We start from the raw sequence: 17,670 nt of genomic DNA on the forward strand, positions 1-17,670 counted from the left end.
CGTCAAAGGCATCAGTATAGAAGAAAAACACGACCAACACCTAATAATGTCAAAAAGGATTGTATTTCATTTCTTGTTTAATTCGTGGAGAAATGTTTTTAAAAAAGTGTAGCCATTGAATAGTCATTAGATATTGTTCTTTAACCCTGGAAAGTCATCCTTATTTTTTTGTATACTAACGTCATCCTTCGTCATTTTGACTACGGCTTATCTCAAGACGCTATAATTTATATCGTAAACAAAAATTTGAATCAAAATTGAGTTTATTTTCTTTTTCAATTTGTGTTTAATTAGTATAAAATCAAAATTCATAAAATTGTTAAAATGGTATAACTTAAATTTATCATTTCCCAATCGACTAAAATGCATTTTAAATTGAAAATTGACCAAGGATGACTGTCCAGGGTTAAAAAACCAAAATATATTCTTTTGTTTTAAATTCATTATGCAATAGTGTAGATACAATTATTGAAACAAGAAAAATAATATAGCGATGCTTTGGTAGAAGGCTAAGTCAGCTTGAAATGTTATTAAGTAAACTGGAGTATTCAAAATACGGGACAATTTATGTCACATTTCGTGGTCTAGATTTGAGCTCTCATAAAATATAATTTTCATACTATAAACATCTATATGATCAATATATTTAACATCAACGCCTGATGTAAGACTAATTTCCTAAAATGTAGTACATCACCGTGAACAGCTACTCTTGCATATTGCATATTAATAGGATAATATCCATATTAAAAGCGGATCTACTTTATGCTTGATATTTTTGTTTTGTGGGGACTGCAATTTCCCCATCCCAATTCGGCCCTTTCTTTTTCCCATTTTCTATAAAAATAGATTAAAACATATAAAAACAAAGTTTGTTAGAAACCATGACTAATATTTTGTTGTAAAACATTAGTTAGCAAAAAAACAAAAAATCAAAAATCCATTAAACATTATTTATGACCTTACATTTTTAGTTTCTATTCGTGCATATATCATGTTAAGGCCACTAGAAAACATGAAAACACTATGATCATAATAGAGATGTAGAGGATAAAATGTTCATCCTTAAACATTTTGCATAAATCATTATCAAGGCCATGATATCAGCAGATTTCATAAAAAAAATGTTTACAATCAGGTTCGCCCATAAATTATCTAAATGACATCAGCGCGAATAGGGCTACGTTTTTTTGCAAATTATAAAAAGAAATGGGAAAAAACGAACTGATGTAAAGCATTCTGTGATATGAAATTGATATGACTAAAGATGTCATTTTTTATTGAAAAGTATTTAAAATTTCAATTTTACATATTTAATATTAAAATTATTATTTAATTAAAATAATTAAATAATGCTTACAACAAATTGGGAAAAGTATCTAATACTTCAATTCTATGAATCAATTCAGAATCTTCTACTTCAAAATGGGTATTATGCAGCAGAAATTTATTAATGCTGAATCTAACGAATATTGTCTAACTTAGTTTCATTCCAGCAAGAATGTTATAATATTGCAAAAAGTTTTGGTCTTTGATGGAATAATTTTCTCCAGAAAAACAAAAACAAATAAAATGAGTTTTATCTTGTATCTATGAAGCCACATTCATCACCAACAAAATTAAAATGCAAAACCATAAAAATATCAACAAGACGACCTCGAACTTTGCTAGAATAAAGAGAATAAAAAAGAGATACTCTGAAAACTGAACAAAATATGCAAAGCCATCCTCCACACAAATTTCATTTACCACCAATTCATTCGATCCAAGTGAATTTATGCGATTTTCGTTGTTGTTTGCAAAACATTTGGAATTTTTGTTCCGGGGGAGGGAGGAAATGGCTTCATTTCGAAGATATCATTGCCACCAACAACCAAACACAGTCACTAATGGCACCTCTCCAAAGTGAGGTTTTTTATTTGCTAAAACACTTTGTTTTCTACTTTCTGAAAAATATATGGTATAGATTTTTATTTGCTATACTTTCTTTGAAATTAAAATGCAAATATATTCTAAAAATAACCAGGCGAAAAGTAAATATCTTCTTTGTGACTATGATCTGCATTAAGATAATTGAAATGCGAATATTTCCCCCTGAAAACAATATAGGCATTGGCTTTGTGATTGATATCCAAACAAAGATGTTTTGGAATTTACTTCTTTGAAAAATACTCTTTGTTTATTTGGTCTAAAGCATAACATTTATGGCTTTGGAATTATAGCAAAATGATTTTGCGGAAAGCTTCTAGGAGTCAATTTCTTAATTATCAATTTTATAAAATAAACAAATGCATTGGCATTCGCTGTTCGTTTTTTTTTTAATTGCAAATGTTTATAGTAGCCATAGATTTGGAAAGTGTGAATACCCTTGTCTACACGAATACGTTATGGTCTCTTAGATCTCATAAATTAATCTAGAGTCAATTCTGTAGAATATAAATTTTTTATTGCTCCGTTTAAAGCAATTCAATGGAATTTATTTCTTGATCAAAGAGGGTGTTAATTGATCATCTATTCCAAATTGAGTTTCTTAGAATAGAGATGGGGAAAACGTTCATTAAAACATTACATCAAAACAAATAATAAAATATTCTACAATATTTTCGGAAAAAATAGATTTTCTTGTAAATAATTAAAAAATAATATTTTTATATCATAATACCATAGAAATAAAAATATGGGTAAATATATGGAAATGGAATTTTTGTCAAAATGAACTCCTATGAAGTAAATTTTTTCAAAAATTTACTTTTATAGAAAATTTTGTAAAAAATTGACTTTTATAGAAAATTTTGTCAAAATTTTATTTCTGTAGAAAAATTTGTCAATATTTTATATCTATAGAAACTTTTGCCAAACTTTTATTTCCATAGAAAATTTTGACAAAATTTTATTTCCATAGAAAATTTAGACAAAATTTTATTTCTATAGAAAATTTTGTTATAACTTTATTTCTATAGAAAATAAATTTACTTCTATAGAAAAATCTAGCAAAATTTGAAGAAAATGTTACCAAGAATCTACCAAATTTAAATTTTTTTTTGAGGTTTTCGATTTTTTTTTTTGCCAAAAAAAATTTTATTTCTATAGTAAATTTTTTAAAAATTTTATTTTTATGGAAAATTTTGTCAAATTCTTATTCTGTAGAAAATTTTGTCAAAATTGTACGTCATACAAAAAACCTTTTTTCTGAAGGTTCAAGTGTAGTTCATTGTTGGGTTTAATGAACTGCCTGAATTTATTCTGATAATTGGTTTTGCTGCAAGTAGAGGATGCTGGAATGTGATAATTCCGAAACGTGCGTCCATCCAACCATCTTGCAGTCTATAGGGCTTTGCCCAAATAAATTTGACAAACATTCTTTTCCTCTCTTGGTTAAGCCACACTTGTAGTTTAGTCAATGTATGGTTTTAAGCTGAAAATAAAAAAACAACAACAAAATTGTTTTCCTGTAGAAAATTTTGTCAACATTTTTTTCTGTAGAAAATTTTGTCAAAATTTTATTTCTATAGAATTTTTTGCCAAAACTTTCTCTAAAAACTTTTGTCAAAATTTTACTTCTATAGAAAATTTTGTCAAAATTTTATTTCCATAGAAAATTTTGTCAAACTTTTATTTCCATAGAAAATTTTGTCAAATTGTTATTGTCAAAATTTTACTTCTATAGAAAATTTTGTCAAAATTTCATTTCTATAGAAAATTTTGTTAAAATTTCATTTCTATAGAAAATTTTGTCAAAATTTAATTTCTATAGAAAATTTTGTCAAAATTTCATTTCTATAGAAAATTTTGTCAAAATTTTATTTCTATAGAAAATTTTTTTCTATAGAAAATTTTTTTCTATAGAAAATTTTGTGAAAATCTTATTTCTATAGAAAATTTTGTCAAAAAAAAATTTTTATAGGGAATTTTGTCAAAAAATTTTTAAAAATTTACTATGTTCTGTCTGTGAACCCATTTTTGTAGCCAATGTTTTGGGGTGCAATTTTAGTCCAATCGACTTTAAATTTGGCACGAGTAAGTGTTTTGGGTCAGAATAGAACTCTATTGAAATCGGTTCAGTTTTGGATAAAGCTCTCTTGTACATCTTTCACCCGATATTCACTTACATGGCCCCACAAGGCAGAGTTTTACACTTATTTGCTTCAAGTTTTCTACAATGAATACACTTGACAGTATCGTAAATTGTGCAAAATTTGGTTAAAGCTCCCATATATATCTTTCGCCCGATATTCAGAAACCAGATTTTTACCCTGATTTGCTTTAAATTTTGCGCAAGAAGTAGAATTAATAGCGTTGTACAGTGTGCCAGATTTGATTGAAATCGGTTGAGATTTAGATATAGCTCCCATATATATCATTCACCCGATTTATACTCATATGACCACAGAGGCTAAAGTTTTACTCCAATTTACGTGAAATATTGCATAGGGAGTAGAATGAACATTCTAGATATGCATGCCAACTTTGGGTGAAATCAGTTCAGATTAAGAAAAAGCTGGCATTTAAATCTTCAGAGTTGTCAAATTTAGCTATATTGGCAAATTTGGTAAAAATCGGTTAAGATTTAGATATAGCTTTAACATAAGACTTTTCTTACTTGTCTTTTTTATGTTTTTTTATTAAAAGCGAAATGTTTCCAAAAAAACATCAAATTTTGTAATCAGATTAGATTTCGAATTTGCTACCTTTTGGTACGAATTAAGGCCTTCAAACAACCAAAAAAGCCATCACACGCTGTACGAAAATGGCTCTGCGGTATTTCACCGCCTTGAGATGATCGACACTTTGGTACCAAACTAACTTTCCAAAATTCCCTCTACCAGTGCGGTGAGGATTTCGATTTCGCCAGGTATTGGCATGCATGGATCCCCTCCCTTTCTTAATTATATAACCCTTGCTTACAAATTATTTTTTGAAGTTAATATAATTTACAAATAATAATCAATTGGTTGTTTGTATCTCACTTCTGGCCACTTTTCCCTTTTGTTTTGAATTAAATTGGTTGTCATTCAATAGAGGTAACCTATAAATTACCATTTGGGAGAATTTTATTCTCTTTCTCTCTCTCACTCTCTCTTGTTCTTATATCAAACTTGGTTAGTGATATTGATATCAACTATTCAAGCTATTTGCAGAAATTATGCAAATTTCATTGGGAAATCATCAATGCCATCAGCATCTCCATCAATTTGTCATTTACCATAACGAAGGCACTTTGCTACACTTGTCACTCTGGTTGTTTGCTATTCTCAGGGCATCAATCATCATCATCATGTCCATCTCAAATTTCTAGCAAACACTTCTAGCTTTTTTGCTCTGTTTACCAGCTGCAAGTGATATTGATTGCGTTTGTCAATGACATAAAATTTTCGAAATTTCAAATCAAATTATTTCCGGTTACATGGAAACAAGTGCAAGTATAGGAGGTGGGGGGTGTATATTCTAGAGTATATGTATATAGGACTTGTATCCTTACTATGTTTCAACTAGATTCAAATTCATTTGCTTTCTTTTCCAATTTTTTCTTTTAGTTTGAAAAGCATCTACAGCTGCTACTACTGCTACTGTCACATCTTTGCTACGTGACTTGGCAAAAATCAAACCGTCCTAAACCAAGAAAGTGGTTCCTTCATTTCCAAACTCCCTTTCCTCCTTCCGCTACCAAAAAAAACGTGGTGTGCCCTGTCGGACCAAAAACAAACAAAAAAAGGCGTAAAACTGAATCACGAACTATACTTAATTTGAAGTTGGAGTGAATTGTAACTTTTAACGCAATATTTGCTTAAATTAACTTGCAAATAAATACACGCTAGTACTTTCGACAAATGGAGGCTACAAATGGTGCTGGTTCGGCAGCAGCCGCTGCTGCTAAGCGTGTACAAATCGAGAAGGCTCAGAATTTTATGCGTCAATATCGTGATCCCGAATCACGGGAACTGAAAAAGTTGTCGGCAAATCAATTCATGGATGTATGGGCTCATTACGATAACGATGGTGAGTATTGACTATTCATGGCATACCTTTAGGCGAATGAGCAGAGTGAAGTGTAAAGTCTACCGTAAGGCCTACACAATGTAGGAAGCTATAATGGTAATTTTTCGTTTCATTTCATTTTTAGGCAATGGCTATATTGAAGGTACTGAATTGGATGGTTTCCTACGCGAATTTGTTTCCAGTGCCAATGCCACCGATATTAGTCCAGAGGTGAGTTTGTACATCCCCCCTTTACTATGGTTTCCGTTGTTGTTGTTGTTGTCGATGCTATGGCTATTTCCATTAATTTGATTACATTTTACATTTCATTGGGACCTTTCTGTATAGTAGGCAATGCTAATGGATTTCTCTTGTTAAATATTGGTCCATGGACGTGGTTTGCTTCGGCTTTGGGCCATTGCTATCACTTTTCATTGAAAGTGTCTGCGCTATTACTGTAGGCATTTTTTCATTTAAATTTTATTTTTGATTTTTTGCTTACAATTGTTTATTGAGTGGCAAAGGTAGGTCAAATGGAAAATTCTTTGAAAATTTGTTCACAAATTAGGCCTGACTTGGAGGAAGGTTACTGGTTGTTATTGTCCATGGCCTTATTGTTTCATCGATAACCATTATAACCTTCCTCATCATATTTGGAAGCAGAAACAAGGTATTAAGTGGCATTAAGGACACTCGTTGAATATCATTGAAATTGAAATGGAAAGGGGCTGCTAGCAAAAAACAAAAGCAGTAGTGTGATGCCCACAATTAGGGTTTTTGTGCGACAAAGGGATGTGCAGAAGAGAATGAATAAATGACCATCTTTTTTCAAGAGTAAGTTGAGAGATTTTGCTTGTCTAATAACTCAATTATTGTATCGAATATTGAAGTGAAGCGTTATTGGCAATTCGTATGGAACTAAGTACACTATTTTAGCAATTGATTTGAAAATTCGGTTTATAGGGAGGATATATCTGATTATGAATCTTTATAGAACATTAAAAATGCCAGATGAAAATTATTATCCTCCAAAATATGATTTGGCTTTATGTAGGATGACGGACATAGGTACATGAATCCTAAAAACAGTGTAATAATTAAAAAACTGGTAAAAATTACTTAAATTTTGTCGAAAAACTGCTGTCCATTCTAAAAAAAATTCAAATTTTTGGAAATATTTGAGGTCAAACGTTTCAGACAAGCAATATCACAAAAATTTTTAATTCCCATCCAAAACTCTGAATTCGGATCACATCTTAAGAAATTATGCAAATTCAGTGAAAGGCTGTTGAAATGGTGGACATCCGCTCTATGACAAGTCCATGTTAAATTCATCGCTTCTGCACCAATTCCGCACCACTTCCGGATCCAAAAAGAACATTTTCACTACTTTTTTAGCGACGATTTTTTCTGGGATCTTAAGGTAATTATTCAATATCTGATCATGATCAATACTATGTGGGGTTGTCCATGGAAAGAGCTATAGGCTATAGGGTCCACGTTTGCAACACATAAAAGTGTAGATGCGTTCAATTAGGGCGGCCAATTATTTTTTTTTTTAGACTAACCTGATTGTTCCAAGACTACATTGTAATTTGCGTCTGTCTGCCTGCTGTCTGTCCGTCAATTGTAATGATCTTGCCATGCTTGTTTTTCCACCTTTCTGTTTGCCCAGATAATCGCAGCGAAAGTTTATTGTTCCCAAATCACAATGTATATATCGTGAAGTGGACAGCCATAGTCGCTCAAATTCTGTTCAAATTTGTGAGTTGTCCAATTATGAAATATTATTTTTCAAAGTCTTACGAAAATTGTTCAATTATGAGAGGTTTGCGTCAGAGGCTTCCCGTTGAGAGGTTTGTGTGTATACAGGTGAACTCAAAACTCACAAGACTCCAACTCCAATCACCGGTGAGTATCAAAAAACAAATGTAGCTGACATTTTTTACCATGAAGAAGATATCGACCTCTCTTAATGTATTCCTATGAATCCATCAATAGAATATTGGTCATGCGATCAAATGACTGTGAAGCTATCTGAGGAGCCATAGATTCTGGTCCTTATATTTGGTATTGAGAGAAACCCAAATAGCATTTGGCAACATCTATGGAAATAAGCATTGCACGCACGGTTGCCATAGTTGGTAGAATTCTACCAAAAATAGTAGATTTTTGTACTGTTTGATAGATTGCTAGAATCCTTGAAGTTTTGATAGATTTTTAATATTTTTTATAGAATTAAAATTTTGACAAGATTTTCTATAGAAGTGAAGTTTTGACAACAAAAATTTCTATAGAAATTAAATTTGGACAAAATTTTCCATAGAAATAAAATTTGGACAACATTTTCTAAAGAAATAAAAATTGGACAACATTCTCTATAGAAATAAAATTTGGATAAAATTCTCTATAGAAATAAAATTTGGACAAAAGTTTCTATAGAAATAAAATGTTAACCAAACTTTCTTTAAAAATAAAATTTTGACAATTTTTTTATAGAAATAAAATTTTGACCAAACTTTCTATAGAAATAAAATTTTGGCGAAACTCTCTATCGTTAGGTTAGGTTAGGTGGCAGCCCGATATATCAGGCTCACATAGACTATTCAGTCCATTGTGATACCACATTGGTGAACTTCTCTTTTATCACTGAGTGCTGCCCGATTCCATGTTAAACTCAATGACAAGGGACCTCCTTCTTATAGCCGTGTCCGAACGGCGTTCCACATTGCAGTGAAACCACTTAGAGAAGCTTTGAAACTCTCAGAAATGTCACCAGCATTACTGAGGTGGGGTAATCCACCGCTGAAAAACTTTTTGGTGTTCGGTCGAAGCAGGAATCGAACCCACGACCCTGTGTATGCAAGGCGGGCATGCTAACCATTGCACCACGGTGGCTCCTAAACTCTCTATAGAAATAAAAACTCTGTAAAAAATTTTTTGACCAAACTCTCTATAAAAATAAAGTTTTGACGAAATTTTCTATAGAAATGAAATTTTTACCAAACTCTCTATAAAAATAAAATTTTGACAAAATTTTCTATAGAAATAAAATTTGGACAAAATTTTCTATAAAAATAAAATTTTGACTAAATATTCTATAGAAATAATATTTTGACAAAATTTTGTAAAGAAATAAAATGTTGACCAAACTCTCTATATGATTAAAATTTTGGCCAAACTCTCTATAAAAATGAAATTTTGATCCAAATCTCTATGAAAATAAAATTTTGACAAAATATTCTATACAAATAAAATTTTGACCAAAAACTCTTTAAAAAAATGTTGACCAAACTCTCTATAAAAATAAAGTGTTGACGAAATTTTCTATAGAAATAAAATTTTTACCAAACTCTCTATAAAAATAACATTTTTTCTATAGAAATAAATATTTGGCCAAATTTGGGCAAAATTTTCTATATAGAAATAAAAATTGGACAACATTCTCTATAGAAATAAAACTTGGCCCAAATTATCTATAGAAATAAAATTTGGACCAAACTCTCTAATAAAATAAAATTTTAACAACATTTTCTATAGAAATAAAATTTGGACAAAATTTTCTATAGAAATAGAAGTTTTGACAAAAATTTTCTATAGGAACAAAAATTGTGACATAAGTGGCTTTGAAGCTATCTGAGGAGCCATTTTCTAGAATGTAAACTTTTTTTTGTTGATAAAATTTGATCAAAAACTTCATTTTGTAAATATGGTAGATTTTTTTGGCAAATTTGTATTAAAATTTTGGTAGATTATTTTTGGCACGAGGGGCAACCGTGATTACATCTTGCATACAAAGGAATCGAACCACTCATTGCTACGACAGAAGCCCATCATCTGTGGTATCATAATGGGTCGAATTTCTAAATAAGCTTAGAATACGGGTATGCATCTATAACCTAATCTAAGCTATAAATGTCATCGTCAAGATGGAACGCTTTTGAGATTGGGAAAAGGACCTATTTCCATAGATTAATTTCACCAAATTATAACAAGAGTTGCTATAGCAAATTAAATACAAAAAGAAATTTTTTGTTTGCTGTAAGGTCTCATATACACAAATTCTATTAAAAATTTTATATATATGTTATCATTTATAAAATCTAGTTAATATCTTCAAGTCAACCATCCTAGCAAATAAAAGTTCTCTCTCACATCAAAAGCGGCTTTAAAACGTCGTGGAAGTCTTAGTTGACATTTTACATTTACTCGCTTTAGTTTTGATGTTTTTTTCATTTCGATGCCTTAAAGTGTCTCCTTAAGACCCTTATATCGCATCACACATTTTTCAGTTCCACCAACAAAGCTTAACTATATGAAAAAAACCAGAGCCTGACAAAACATTTACCATGATATGCTATACTCTTATCCATCCATTTATTGGTAAATAAGAGACCAGTATGTTACTGCATCCTTTCACTTTTCAAGCTTTATGGGATTTTTTTTTGTAGACGAGGGCGAAAAATGGAAAGTGAAGCGAAAAATTTCAATAGCTTCCATAGAACGTTGTTGTCACTTGATGTGTCATTCCAATAACTTGTGCCATTCTAGGGACCTTGTTTGTTTATCTCTGGCAATGGAAAATCGAAAAGGATCATATTGGTATTCTATGATATGATGGTACCACTTTGGAGCAAGACTCTGGTTTTTATGTTTGTATTTTAGTAAGCATACAATCAACTACTAGGAAGAATAGAGTAAAGAGGATTGAAGCAACAGATATTGGACATTGTGAAATGTTATGAGAAAAAAATATTTCTTTGATTATGTTTGTTTGGATGCGTTTGTATGAACTTGGTACTGCATTAAAAAGAAATTCTCTTCATAGAGAGGAATAAAAAGTGCGCTAGCTATCTTATATGAATTATAGAAACATATTGGAAAATTAGCATAATTGAAAAAAACAACAATAGGACTCTGTCTCTTTCACAAACCATCAAGGAATGTAGAGATATCACATGAAACATCCACGTTGATAACAAGGACACAACAAAATCTATATTGAATGATGTTGGCATTGCATGTTAATGAATTTATACCATCCCTTATTCTTTTTTTTTATTCCATCCTGCCATTTGTGATTTATTTGCTATACCATCATCTTACACCCAATGAATTGCTATTCATGCGTTTGAATTTTCTTTTGCTCTATCTCTGCACTTACAGGCTGTCACCGACACAATGCTGGGCGAGTTGAAATCGTGTTTTATGGAGGCCTATGATGACAATCAAGATGGAAAAATTGATATAAGAGAGGTAAGTAAAGAAATGGAAGTATACAACATATATTGTTTTTAACCATTTACAGTGGGCATCACCTACAAATACATTAAAAACCATTAATAGTTGAATTTCACTTTTACCCCGTAATTAGTCTATTGTACAAAGAAATAATAAGAAATTTAATATTATTCATTTTCTTTTGAAACCATCGATAATTTTTATTATTTTTTAATTTGCCCTTAATTGCTGCATTCATATAAAATAGAAGAAGTATTTCACGACTTTATTATAAAGGTTATTTTTACTTGAAACCCGCAATTATTTATATTTTAATTGTAATTAAAATTTTGAATTTTTCCATAAAATGAAAAACTGTCGTGCACAGCCACCATGGTAAATTCTGGATGATAAAAGATTAGAATGAAAAAAGATCCGAGAAATAAATATTGACCCAATTTTGAAAGGTATAAGGTAGATGATATAATAGGTTAGGATAGGTTAGATCTAGGTTAAGTTAGGTTATAGAGAATGACACCAAATCCGTAGAAAGGAAAAATGGAGTCCTCTTAGACCATGTTGGCCCATTGTGATTCCTCATGGTTAGGTTAGGTTAGGTGGCAGCCCGATGTATCAGGCTCACTTAGACTATTCAGTCCATTGTGATACCACATTGGTGAACTTCTCTCTTATCACTGAGTGCTGCCCGATTCCATGTTAAGCTCAATGACAAGGGACCTCCTTTTTATTTCCTCATGATTGTTTCTTTCCTCTTCGACATCTATCTTCCTCTGCCAGGGTCGGTCACATCTCCTTTGCGTTCTTGAAATAATACGGTTCTCTAGGTCTTCCATCCAGAAACCTTGATAAAGGCGAGTATATCACGTACCTCAGTAATATCCTGAAAGAAAAGGGAACCCAGTGTCTTGTTTCTTCTAAAAGATAATGCCGGACACTGGCACAGAAAGTGGTAAGAGTCTTCTGTAGCCTTCGGGTCTACAAATATCATCGGCCATTAGTCAATCCTTACCATATCCTTCCCAAGTGTGTGGTGTCCTCTGAAGATGCCTATTAACGGCCTCAAATCATCTCTATTCGTCGCCATTAGAAATCCTGAGTTTCTACTACTCTTGTCTGCTCGCAACCCACAGAGGAAGTCCATCGTTCCTTCCACAGATCATTATATTTAACGTTGACCCTGTAAGTATATAAAGATAGCGGAGGAAAGATGTCCGTGACGATGTTATCCATGCCGCGTGCACCTTCCTTAGCCAGCACATCTGCCTCCTCATTGCCCTTATCCCATAATGTTCAGATACCCAGCACAGAGTTATATTATGCTGTTCAGCGAGAACTCTGAGTTCTCTACGACAGCGGCTGACTGCTTTCGACGTTATATTCGTATCATCTAAGGCCTTCATTGCTGCCTGACTGTCGATGAAAAAACAGATATCGCTACTGAATATCGGCCTCATCAACAGGAGCTCCGCAGTTTTGGCAATAGCAAATACCTCCGCCTGAAAGATACTGCATACGTTGTCCATTCCATATGACTCCCTAATTCCTAGCTCCTCGCAGTAGATACCACTGCCCGTGCCTTCAGCCATCTTCGATCCGCCCGTATAAATGTTCAGATCAGATAGGTTAGATCTAGCTGCAGCCCTATATTTCAGGCTCTCTAGAGCTATTCAGTCTATTATGATACCTCAAGTGGTGATTTTCTCTCTTATCAATGAGTGCTGCCTGATTGTATGTTTAGCTCAATGACAAGGGATCTCCTTTTTAATAGCCGAGTCCAAACGGCGTTTCACATAGAGAAGCTTTGAATCACTTAGAAATGTCACCAGTATTCCCGAGAGGGGATAATCTCCGCTGAAATACTGTTTGGTGTTTGATCGAAACTGAGATGGAATCCATGACCCTTGTATGTAAGGCAGGCATGCCAACCCTTACACCACGGTGGCTCCCATAATAAACATATCACAAATAAACAAAATCTTGTGAGTCATATACTGCATGAAATTGTGAACATGGGGAAGGTATCGGCGTGATAGCTTTTTTTCTCATTTCGAATAAAAAACTCAACCGTTACACAATCCCATACTCACATTGGACGCTGCTTAATTGTAATTCGATGGAATTTCTGCATTGTTTTGTAACACTGGGGGAAAAATCCGATATATAGAATCCGGGTATAGAAAAAAATGGGGAATGGAAAAAGTTGACCGCTCCCGGCGATTGTGCCCCAAAGAAGTCGAGGAGTGTTCCATTGACCATCGTTTCTGGGATTCACCAGATGCCCCCACGTCGGCTACTTCGAGAAAGATAAAATAGTGGTCTTTATGCTGAATTATTAAATCCTAAATTAAGATACAAAGTACGATCTTTCATTTTAATAGCGAATCGTACTCACATTCAAAGGTCCCCGAAAAGCGTATTTGAAAAGTAGATTAAAAAGTTAAACCAACGCGGAGGGAAGATTTAAATCGAGACTATATTGAAAAGCCAATAAAATATTTGTTCTTATTTGTAGGCTAAATACTTATTGAACCAATATTGTATTAATGAAACTTAGTGCCTCGTACATGGAACCATCAGTCTTTAAGGGATCCAATCTCCCGTTTCTATAGATTTCTCCAAGTTAATGCAAATTAAATTTCATTTTAGTCCTCTATTGTAGTCCTCGATGAGGTCCTAAGGAATGGAATGAAGAAACTCATTTCAATATAAATATGTTTTCATGATAGTCCTTCATTGATTATGGGAATATCTGCTGGTGACATTACAAACAAGACTAAGATAGGGGAGGCTGTGAATAAACGACCTTGTTTTCGAAGTGTTTACTCCTACCCCATGGAATTTTTTTAATGTTTTTCGGCCTAAACTAGTCTAACAATTGAATCAAAGGCTTTTGTTTGAGCCATCTTTTGTCAATTTATTTTCGTTTATTGTTCATTTTTTTTTTTTTGCCTTTCACTTTCACAACCAACAACTTTGTTATCGCCGGAAATTTCAATATTAGGAGTATGTTTGTTTTGGATAATTTATTTGAAAGCCCTGATTCTAAGGCTTGGGGATTGAGCAAATAATAAACACCATTATATAAGGGATATTCCCTTATGCAATGTATTAAAGAAATATATGAAATTATTGTCCAATTAATTGAAACACTTGTCAATATTTAAAGAACCGATGACAGCTGTTAAAATATCCAAGATAAAACAGAGACTGAGAACTGAGACTGGGGCATGCATACACAATCATGGTAATGACAGTACTTTTGGCTATTTTATTGGAATTACGAAACTTTAACGCCATGTATTAAGATTGACAACTGGATTTATTAATCACTCCTTCTTCCTTATTGTCCATAATAATAAAGGCTGATACCAGCACCAACAACACATCATGTAATGACCATAATTTAATGGGAATAAATGGTCGGAAGGTTCTGTAAGGTTATTAAATAACATTAACGTTGGTCATTATCACAATATGTGGCTATTTTCATGGTTGAGGCTCAACCAGCAATTATCGCTGTCACTTGGCAGGATGTTTCCGTTGGTTAAATTACAATCTCAACCCATAACTGAAAATGGGGATTGAATTTTAATCATAAAAAAATTTTATCATAATTTAATCATAAAAAAAAACAACAAATTAAATGGGATTTTGTGAAGGTTGTCCCACGAACAATACACCCAGAAAAGGAATATTATCACTTCAAACATGTTTCAGGAGCAAAATGTTATTTTTAGACGAGGAACATGTAACAGTTAGCCAAAATTAGTGAAGGAAAGAGACTTTTAAAATAAGAATATTTTAAATAAAAAAATCAATTCATTTCTAAAATAAATTATATTTCTATAGTTTCGAGAAATTTGAAATGGAGGTATCTACCGTACGCTTGAAATTTTTCAGTAACACATCGAAATACATTTTTCATATTATACAAGATATAAACAATACTGATCAGAATGAATATACAAAAAAGCTAGATACAGGCTTCATCGAAGGATCTATAGTGCTGAAGCTTTCGACAGATTAGTTTTGTGTATAAAGGCAGGTGGTGTGCTATATGACTCCAGGTTTTAATAAAAAAATACATTTAAGAAAAATTTGCATTTTTCAAAATACCTTCTTCTTTTATTATATTCCTATATTGAAATATTGTAGATATTTTCAAAATTAAGTTTTAACAAGTATATACGGCCGTAAGTTCGGCCAGGCCGAATCTTATGTACCCTCCACCATGGATTGCGTAGAAACTTCTACAAAAGACTGTCATCCACAAATTTCAACTCACTCGGATGAAATTTGTTCCTCCAAGAGGCTCCAAAACCAAATCTCGGGATCGGTTTATATGGGGGCTATAAATGATTATGGACTGATATGGACCACTTTTGGCATGGTTGTTAAATATCATATACTACCACCACGTACCAAATTTCAACCAGATCGGGTGAATTTTGCTTTTCCAAAAGGCACCGGAGGTCAAATCTGGCGATCGGTTTATATGGGGCCTATATATAATTATGGACCGATATCGACCAATTTTTTCATGGGTGTTTGAGGCCATATATTAACATCACGTACCAAATTTCAACCGAATCAGATGAATTTTGGTCTTCCAAGAGGCTCCGGATGTCAAATCTGGTGATCGATTTGTATGGGGCTATATATAATTATAGACCGATATGGACCAATTTTTGCATGGTCATTAGAGACCATATACTAACATCATGTACAAAATTTCAGCCGGATCGGATGAAATTTGTTTCTCTTGGAGGCTCTGCAAGCCAAATCGGGGGATCGGTTTATATGGGGGCTATATATAATTATGGACCGATGTAAACCAATTTTTGCATAGTTGTTAGAGACCATATACTAACACCATGTACCAAATTTCAGCCGGATCGGATGAAATGTTCTTCTCTTAGAGGCTCCGCAAGCCAAATCGGGGGATCGGTTTATATGGGGGGCTATATATAATTATGGACCGATGTGAACCAATTTTTGCATGGTTGTTAGAGACCATATACTAACACCATGTACCAAATTTCAGCCGGATCGGATGAAATTTGCTTCTCTTAGAGGCCTCGCAAGCCAAATTTGGGGATCCGTTTATATGGGGGGCTATATATAATTATGGTCCGATGTGAACCAATTTTTGCATGGTTGTTAGAGACCATATACTAACACCATGTACCAAATTTCAGCCGGATCGGATGAAATTTGCTTCTCTTAGAGGCCTCGCAAGCCAAATTTGGGGATCCGTTTATATGGGGGCTATACGTAAAAGTGGACCGATATTGCCCATTTGCAATACCATCCGACCTACATCAATAACAACTACTTGTGCCAAGTTTCAAGCCGATAGCTTGTTTCGTTCGGAAGTTAGCGTGATTTCAACAGACGGACGGACGGACGGACATGCTCAGATCGACTCAGAATTTCACCACGACCCAGAATATATTTACTTTATGGGGTCTTAGATCAATATTTCGATGTGTTACAAACGGAATGACAAAGTTAATATATCCCCCATCCTATGGTGGAGGATATAAAAATGTTTCTTAAGTACCTCCCATATTCATTAATATTATAAAACAAGTGAGTAAAGTAGAAAAGTTGGGAGCCACCGTGGTGCAATGGTTAGCATGCCCGCCTTGCATACACAAGGTCGTGGGTTCGATTCCTGCTACGACCGAACACCAAAAAGTTTTTCAGCGGTGGATTATCCCACCTCAGTAATGCTGGTGACATTTCTGAGGGTTTCGAAGCTTCTCTAAGTGGTTTCACTGCAATGTGGAACGCCGTTCGGACTCGGCTATAAAAAGGAGGTCCCTTGTCATTGAGCTTAACATGGAATCGGGCAGCACTCAGTGATAAGAGAGAAGTTCACCAATGTGGTATCACAATGGACTGAATAGTCTAAGTGAGCCTGATACATCGGGCTGCCACCTAACCTAACCTAACCTAAAGTAGAAAGTCGGGCGACTATTTCAAATGAACGCAATCTGAGCCCATTTATCGAAATCGGGCGATACATATATATGGAAGCTACATCTAAATTTGATCCAAATTCAATAGCGTTCGTCCCTGTACCAAAAAATTTTCATATACCAAATTTCATAAAAATCGGTTAATAATTGCGACCGGACCGACGGAGTGACGGCGGTGATTCAGAGTCGATCGGTATATATTTTATGGGGTCTAAAATCAATATTTCTGGTAGGCACATTTTTTGGCACATCAAAGTTATTATACCCTGACCACTATGTGGTTTAGGGCATGAAAAATAAATGTAGAAAAATTGTTTTTGTAATAATTTAGCAAATCAGCAATTTTCAAAGTTTTCCAACAACAAAAATTATGTTTATATCACATAACTGTTCGTAATTTTTTTATGCAATATTTTTTACGTTTAAACATTTCATTCCTATTTCCTATTCAAAAAAAATTATAGAAAGT

The 17,670-nt window shown here is 33.2% G+C and overlaps 1 protein-coding gene across 3 annotated transcripts in view; it reads left to right on the forward strand.

The window, feature by feature from the left end:
• Positions 1-17,670, forward strand: part of Cbp53E (Calbindin 53E) — an 83,456-nt gene that overhangs the window by 27,975 nt on the left and 37,811 nt on the right. For all 3 annotated transcript variants that reach the window (XM_075310084.1, XM_075310087.1, XM_075310085.1), the window contains exons 2-4: positions 5,535-5,997; positions 6,122-6,207; positions 11,143-11,232. In XM_075310084.1, coding sequence (XP_075166199.1) covers positions 5,829-5,997; positions 6,122-6,207; positions 11,143-11,232 — 345 coding nt within the window. In that variant the 5' untranslated portion in view covers positions 5,535-5,828. The remainder of the gene's footprint in view (positions 1-5,534; positions 5,998-6,121; positions 6,208-11,142; positions 11,233-17,670) is intronic.

This window comes from Haematobia irritans, chromosome 5, assembly GCF_050003625.1.
Source record: "Haematobia irritans isolate KBUSLIRL chromosome 5, ASM5000362v1, whole genome shotgun sequence".
NCBI lineage: Eukaryota > Metazoa > Arthropoda > Insecta > Diptera > Muscidae > Haematobia > Haematobia irritans.